Source organism: Anguilla anguilla, chromosome 2 (assembly GCF_013347855.1).
Source record: "Anguilla anguilla isolate fAngAng1 chromosome 2, fAngAng1.pri, whole genome shotgun sequence".
NCBI classification, from domain to species: domain Eukaryota; kingdom Metazoa; phylum Chordata; class Actinopteri; order Anguilliformes; family Anguillidae; genus Anguilla; species Anguilla anguilla.
In genome coordinates this window covers 52,908,629-52,916,901 of record NC_049202.1, presented here as the reverse complement: position 1 = coordinate 52,916,901, position 8,273 = coordinate 52,908,629, and the positions used below count along the sequence as shown (strand labels likewise).

Here is an 8,273-nt window from a genome sequence, read left to right as displayed (position 1 = left end):
TTTCAACCATGCTACCGATGTGGTAGCGTGGCCGAGTGGTCTAAGGCGCTGGATTTAGGCTCCAGTCATTTCGATGGCGTGGGTTCGAATCCCACCGCTGCCAGGATGTCAGTTTTATTACAATTGTGGACTTTTTGCAGACCTTGTTAAAACCTTGTTAAAGAATTCCGATTGTGTAAGCGGAAGTCGCGTTTCAGTATTTATATAGCCGAATCCAGTTGCTGGTAATAAAATACAATTGTATCGGAGCGCCCTCGTGTGGTTGGAGTGGGGTACATCGCGGGGACTGGACTGACTGCACGCCAGCAAAAAGCAAGTTGAGCGTCGCTCTTGTAACTAAAATTGTCAATTTTTCAAAAATAACACCCACACTGAACGCCGAGTTATCTGAGTTTATAACGGTCGCACTTAAGTAGTTGACATAATTGAAATAGACTAAGGAACGGTATTTGCTCCGTTTTTGTAAAGAATATCAACATATTGCTTTTCGACAAAGGAAAATGCTGCCTCAACATTAAAAGACGTAGGCCTACATATAGCTTACAGTATATCTAAACAAAAAACATTAATCGTACGAGAATGCCAAGTTACTCTCATACAAAGCGCTGACTATAAGTCATTAATTAACTGGCAAAATAGGCCTGCCGTTCAGTATCAAAACGAGGGCAAGTTACAATAACAATATTGGCTACCTCACAGATTATACCAGCTTTATTCGAAAGCGATGTTACCCAAGGTATCCTAAATGATTTAATCTAACATCTTACCAGCTGAAGAGAATGTGGGCAAAGTTAATGTCACATGAAAGTGTGAAATGGCAATCATTTTCAGTGGAAATAGTGTGCAATTCAGCTGTGTTATACTTAAACATCTTTTAAATAACTACACTATATGTTTGAACAATTGTCTGCATGGAGTGCAGGGTGTATAAAAAGAACGTCATGCGCAAATGTATTATTATTATTATTATTATTATTTTGTCACAAATAAGATGTTTTATTATTTTACTTATTTGGCTAAACCGTATCTGACCCACAAACATACAGTACATTAATGGAGCAAACATGTCTGGATTTTAAGATTCAATATTTTATTTAATATGCCTAAATATTTGTCATTTTTATCTATAGTTTATATCTATTTATTCATCCCCCCTTTCTCTAGTGTACATGATGTATGTTTTTTGGTAATTGAAAATACATGTAAATTAAAATTAAAATTTATTGCATCCAGATTATCATGGTTGTAGTTTGATTTTCTTCTGAAACAATGAAGTCATTTATGTTTGTCATGATGATTAATATACATTTTTCCATATTGTACAGATTCTACAGTAGGTCTTCACATCTTTTCAGAAAGGTAACAATCCTGGAATTATAAATGATTCCCTCTGATTTCTCATGTTTGCCAAAGTTGTGGAAGATGAAATAGGACATGATAAAGCCAATTATTTGTTCCAAACAACTCTCATTATTGTTATAGGTTCACCTTAGAGTAATTGAAAAGCTGTTCAGTATTAGTTCTTTTATTGTAAATTGAATAGGCTTCAACAAGAAAACATCAGGATGACATCCATCACCCAATGAACAAGCGAATTAAACACCGTACAGTAATTCTAGGGCCTTAAAAATGCTAAATTCATTCATGAGCAAAGTACAAAAGGTAAAAATGTCAATTAAAATAATATGATTATCTATGATTTACAGTCATAGAAGAGAGCTGTTTTCAACCGCACTTTCCTCCCTCTGAATCATGCACTGCCTGCCCAGCACATCCGTCTTATCTTTTCTATATTCTACTTTTTCTGAAAATGATCATCCTTCTTGAAACAAACCTCAATGACAGATCATCAGAAAAAAATACTGTGCAGTATCTCCTCCCTTCTCAGTGTCTGCTGTCACCAAGGAAACAGGGAGGCCGATTCAGAAAGGAAGGACATGCACACAATGGGAAGAATTATGAAGCTGAAAATGGTCTGGTTTAAAATAGCAAGTCGGTACGAGATGGCCCAGTGTAAAGATGTGAGACGGCCATGCATGCATGCATGCTTGATTAACAAGTCAACAATGGTTGTAGGAGGTGACCTTCAGAACAGCCGCCTGCTTCTCTGGCCCTGAGCAGTGTGCCAGTGCGGCGAGCGCAGTCTCTCACAGTCACTTCAAACACTGTGTCCTCTCATCTCTCTGCAGAGACTTGACGAACGATTCAGACACCCTCAGGGCAATCTCGTCACCTTCTCCTCCGGGTCTTTGAAGGGAGCCAAAATTCTTCAGAGAGTTAGATTCAGTAGCTTTATGAAAAGGACTTATGTTCAGTAGCCTTTTCGGTTCAGTTGTTTTTTACATGTTCCTATCTATTCTAAATGAAGACAAAGCAAACTTCCTTGTTATAATCTCATAATACCATTATGGTGGTACTTCAATCTGATTTATATTTCTGCATTTCTGTCCTCTGATGTGCCTTCAAGTCCAGCAATGCCCTCATGGATTAGAGATATGTACCCCCTCTTGGAGCTACTTTTGCAGAACTGCTTTTTAAAGAGCATATTGCATTGCAAATCCCCTGGGTGTTACAATCATGCTATTGCTTGGCACGAGTCAGAGAGCCATAAAGCTGCTCTCATTTTGGTTCATGGTCTGTCAGAGTCTAGGCAATCAGCTGATACATGATGAGTGGCATCCGGTCAGAGGAACAGTGCAGACTGCTCTGCAGATCAGGAACTCTTTTAACACCAAGCATTTTTTATACTGAGAAAAAGGCTAATGCTTTTCAGTGAATGTAATTTCCTGAACCACCATAAGGCATGCACGTCCATAAATATGGCGAGATCACTTTTAAGATCATAAAAATTGGAGTGTTTCCTCTCTTATTCAGACCTCAGATGTAATTGCATCTACAACAGCTAGAATAATTCATGTGCCTCACGGACCAAGTATCTGTATCACTCAATGAGACAAGAAGCTTCTCAGTTCTTCATTAGAGAATTTTATTTTGGTAAAGTTGCTCAGTAACAAAATATAAGTGAGTTTGTTTTTGTTTTTTTTTTGCTTTACAGTTGTATTAATAACTTGTTTTGAAATTTGTTTGGTTTAAAAGACCATTCCATTAAACCATATCTATCATATTCTTAAAACATGGTTATATAATTTAATAACAAGTTTATACTTCTTGCAATAATAATAAATTAAATCAGCATTTTCATTGACCACTCTCAGATGTTTTTCATAAGGGTAAAAAAATGTATTAAACATTATGTCACTGCATTGTCACAAAAGCTGATAGCATTTAAATAACCAGTATCTGGTTGTAGAAATTGACTAAACATTTATTCAGTAAATTTTATCTTTAGTCCCTTTATCTTTTTCTGTCCTTTTACATTAACATACATGATCTCTGTAACTCATTACAGTGAATCGATTAATTTATTTTAGAACATTAGCTTTAGTTATTTATTTTAGGAATAATCTTTCTGAATGAATGATCTTTAGGAATGAATTTTCTATTGGAAAAGTATGTTCATAAGCAACTTAATGTTAGACTAGGCAACTACATCTCAAAAGTTGCCTTCTCTCCATAGTTCAGTGACAAAACCCTGAAAACTAGTAAACACTGCACAAAACTTAGAAGCAGGCTAAGGGAAATGTATGTGGAACAAATTACAAGAAATCACCATCACAATACCAGTATTTATTGTGCTTTAAAAAAACAATGCCCTGCATGAAGGAAATAACAAAATAATCTGGGGTGCTTGCTCTGCAGTATGTCCACCGATCCATCCCTTATGCAGCACGTGGAACTGAGATAAAATGCTCCAAACATTTACAAAATGTGTGGACTGCATTTAAGTTAGAATTCTCAATGAGTTCAATTTAGGATCTTTAAATATGGTTATTGTTAACTTTCCCACAACATGATCTAATAACAGGCTACACTGATAGACCTTAAAGAAGTACTATTTTCCAGTGAAATCTTCAAGAAACCAAACAGATGCAACACAGTTACATGTGGGGCAACGAGGGTACCTGGACAGCGATAAAAGAGGCAAGCAGTGTCCGTTCAAATATCAAGTATAAAGCTACTTATAAGTCACCATCAGGTCAAGGCAACAGGAGAACATAAGTAGAAATGCTAATTAGGACAAGGACAGATACTGTATGCAGAAACACCTCCAGTTTTCCATAATCAGTGTCCAAGTGATGACACAGTGAAAAGCAATTGTACAGTGGCAAACTCAAATGATACAAGGCAACAGTTATTCAAATTAATCCAAATAATAGCAATGTACAAGCTTAAATACACAACTTTGAATTTCTCAATTTGTCTCAGATTCCATATCTTTAAGGGATAATTTTGTTGTGATGTGTAATAATGTTTAATAAATAATGGTAAATGAACAGGTGGTTCGTTTAAAAAATGTTTCAATAAGACAAACATGACCTCTATTAATGGCATTGTTTTGAGTTTTATGTTACTGTCATAAATGTGATGAAGGCAAATAACTTTTTTTGGGGTGAGAGCAATAAAAATGTTTTTAAAAACTAACAAAGCTGTATTGAAAACATCTGGGAATTGTGATTTGTCCAGACCATACAACTTACCCAGACAATTGGTGAATTGAAAATAATTATTTGCCGAATGAAAATGGAAAATCATGAGTTTATAACTTGGTCTTGTGACATGCTAATGAACGTGACAGCTTGATCAGGACAATTATCAGGATATTACGATGATCTGCATCTACAGTAATATCTTATGATCCCCAAGAGAAAAGTTAAGCCGAGTTCATTTTTATAGTATTCATTAATGAGGAAGAAAAGCGTGTGAGAGGTGATATACATTATCTTAAGAAAATAAACCACGGTCTTGCAGGTTTGATACTTGCAGGGTGTTGTTGTTGAGCCAATGGGTCAAAAGCTAACCTGAGCTACTTCACTATACTGCTTCACAAATGGATAAGGGCATCTATAATTATGCCACTGTTTGGACAGTTACCAGGCAATATTAAGTGAGGTGGAAATAATTATTTCCATTGGAATCTTGCTTGCATAGCTGAGGACATGTTCTAGATTATACACACTGACAAAGAGCAACTGTAAACTAGATAAGATACTGTGCTTTAATTAGGCTGATGTTTTATTTGAATATATTACCATTTTATCCAGTCATATACAGGTATTAAAAATAAACTAAATGCTGAAAATACAGAAATCTTGCCAACAGACTCATATTCGGTGTTTCGTATGAACAACTATGAATAAGTGTTAAATGAAAATGACAAACTGTACACAACTTCTTCAGAGGTTTACAGTAATTGACTTCATGCATTTCATGTTCTTGGTCTCTAAATTCACATTGTCATTCGGTACCATTTTTTTTAAAGCCATATTGGTTTTACTGTAGTGCTTTTTAAAACTGCTCAAGCAGATGTTTTATAAACAGAGTTTAAATTGCTATCAGTTTGTCTAATGCTTAGAGGATATTGTTTTAGCAAACAGGACAGCGTTGTGTCTCGATTTCCCTGTTCTTAAAAAATTAACTATAAAAAAGAGAAATATCCCTCAGGGATAAACAAAAGTTCCATTCAGTGCTACACCTCCAGAAAATAATAAATGGAAAAACTATAATTGGATAAAGGGCGGAATGAGGAGCGCACAGCCAACCCTGTGATTACACATTTGCAAGATAGTATTAAACCAACCTGTTAGCACCACACAGAAACGGTGTCATGCATTATAAAACACGATAAACGCTTCAAATAAACAATCGCAAAACAACCTCTGTGTTAATACAAACGCAAAAGAAATCTAAATCTGAGGCGTTGAGTACACTTTCAGTTACTCGGTGACAGGACTTAGGACTTGCCAGAAGTGAGGCACAGATTCTGCACTGGGATGATCGATGATGTCAGATGTGCCTTCTGCTTATTAGTGAGATCCCACAAAACGTACACATTCAGCTGTCAATACACAAAAAGCCCTTCTCTTTGAACACACTTCTGATTTCCCGACCCCCCTCTGTCAGTTTGCATTTGTGAAGTACTACCACATACACAGGATGGTGACATCACAAGAATGGCCATGGTGACAGCAGTGCTTCCCTGGATGAACGGAGAAAATATCACAAATGAGCAGTCTTATCACAATCTGATTACAAAAATGACCGTCTCTACCCTTCATACACCCAACAAAGATCCTGCCATTTTGGAACACGCGTCACAGGAGAGCCATAGGATGTGCCTTTGCCTTCTAGAATGCCACATTTTCCACACTGTGGAATCAGGCTGAGAGAATGCCTGCACAACAACTAAACCGCTCTCTTCTTGGACAGTAGTAACATCATGTTTCCCCCCAGAGACACAACATATTAATGGTATCAGAGCTTTTGCTTTAATATTTCACAGCAAAAGCACAGAAAGGACGGATGTGTTTTTCCAGGTAAATATAATTAAAAATCAAACAAAACCAAAATATTTTTATTTACAAACAAAGAGGTGAACATGTATGTATGTATTTAACAGATTCTATGTGATGGCTTCTATTGGCATGAACAGTTCATTGGTATCACAGTGCTTGCTCAGACAATCAAATGAGTTCTGGCATGTGGGTTTATGTACATTGCAGAATCAAATACAAAAATAAAATGAAAAAAAAATAGGGGGGGAGGGATTTGGATGACAAATTGATGCACTAACATAAACAGATTAAATAAGCTCAAAAGTAAATGCATTTGTATAAGACTTATCCACTAAGCCAGTCACACTCCTAAGAGGGACACACAAATTCCATTTGGTTTGATAAGCTCAAGCCTGTTTGACCAGTGTTCCTATACATTCCCCAGCCATCACATTAGCAGTGTGAGGCCGGCCTCACTCACCTACCCTGCAGTCCTGCTGCTTTCGTGGTTCATATAAAATTCCCTACATTACCCACCTTCCGATCAAACATGTTCCCTTCACAGAATCACTGAACTGGGATAACTTCATGCGTTCAGCCACACGTACCAACCCCCACACCTGCGTGGGAGGGAGTGCAGAGTGGGCTGAACTCATGGGTGTGCTCCGCCCTTTTTGGACAGTCCCTCCCTCACCCAGAGGGAAGGAAGCAGAGACACCCCACATCAGGCCCCCGCTCTCTCTCTCTTTCAGGGGGCCAATGTCCCATAGTGCACTACTGTCCTCACCCCCTGGAGCTCCCTATCAGAGCTGGCTTTTAAGGCTGGGGGGGGGGGGGACATACAACACCAAGGCTACTGGGGGAGCATTCAGGCTACTGAGACTCTACCTTCAGTGGATCAGCTCTACTGCTGTTCAGATGATCTGGAAATACTAATGTGAAGAGAAAGAAAAGAAAAAAGCTCCACAATGTCAGTAATGAAGAGAACAGAAAGGGCATGGGGGGAAAGGTAGGTGGAGGCCGGATGTCCAGTCCCTCTGAAATGTGAGTCAGGTTAGAGGGGCCTGTTTTCCCTCTCAGTCCCCCGCCTTCACAAGCCAGGCTCCTCTGCCCATCATCCAAAGTGCAGGTCAAGGAGAAAGTTTAAATAAGCGCAGGGGTGAGCTCCTCCCCACACCCTCTCATTTCAGTCTGTGTTTTTATAGTTGTTTTCTAGGTTCTGACTATCCCCCGTCCTGCCTCTTGCACGGACGGCGTTTTCTCTTCCAAGCCCACACAGGCAGGCGAAAAGCACCGTCAGCCAGGCAAACAGACCTTTCCAGCAAACAGCAGTCCCACTATGGTGAAAAAGATGGACAGGACAAAAAGTACGTATGAAGACCCGACTACTGTGTTGTTGGGTAACTTGTATGGTTGTCCTCCGACTTCATTGATGTAAAATCCTATTGGGAAAATGAGGGCAGCCATGCAGAACAGGATCACTGCAGGAGAGAGACACACACAAAGGTTAAATCTCCACATCAACCCTACTACAGCCAGTTCTAATGCATCCATGACGCAGCAAACACAATCATACATGTAGGGCAGCTTAACACCAATTCTAAAGCCAGACTCATGCTCCTGGGAAACACATGCTATTAAAAGACTGAATTGAGAGTAAACCATGGACAGCATAATAGCTGTATTTATATCCCCTCAATAGGTTATTGCTGATGACTAACACTATTATTTTTAAAAAGCAGAGAACCGGTCTCTCAGTAGCTACATACAAATAACAAGATCCCAAATGGCAATGAAAAGATACATTAAGCCATGTTCCACACAGTAATGTCTGTTGTAATCTAATTTCACTGGGCATTGTCAATGTGAGAATTAAACCAG

General features: G+C 38.4%; 1 protein-coding gene and 1 non-coding gene across 2 annotated transcripts in view; one reads left to right on the top strand and one right to left on the bottom strand.

The window, feature by feature from the left end:
- Positions 1-21: 21 nt before the first annotated feature.
- Positions 22-103, top strand: trnal-uag. Its single transcript has one exon. It is a non-coding gene; the product is annotated as a tRNA-Leu (tRNA).
- Positions 104-3,672: 3,569 nt separating this feature from the next.
- Positions 3,673-8,273, bottom strand: part of LOC118220981 (uncharacterized protein C16orf52 homolog B) — a 30,966-nt gene continuing 26,365 nt past the window's right edge. The window contains exon 3 of the mRNA XM_035405504.1: positions 3,673-7,873. Within this exon, the coding sequence (XP_035261395.1) occupies positions 7,689-7,873 (185 nt within the window). The 3' untranslated portion in view covers positions 3,673-7,688. The remainder of the gene's footprint in view (positions 7,874-8,273) is intronic.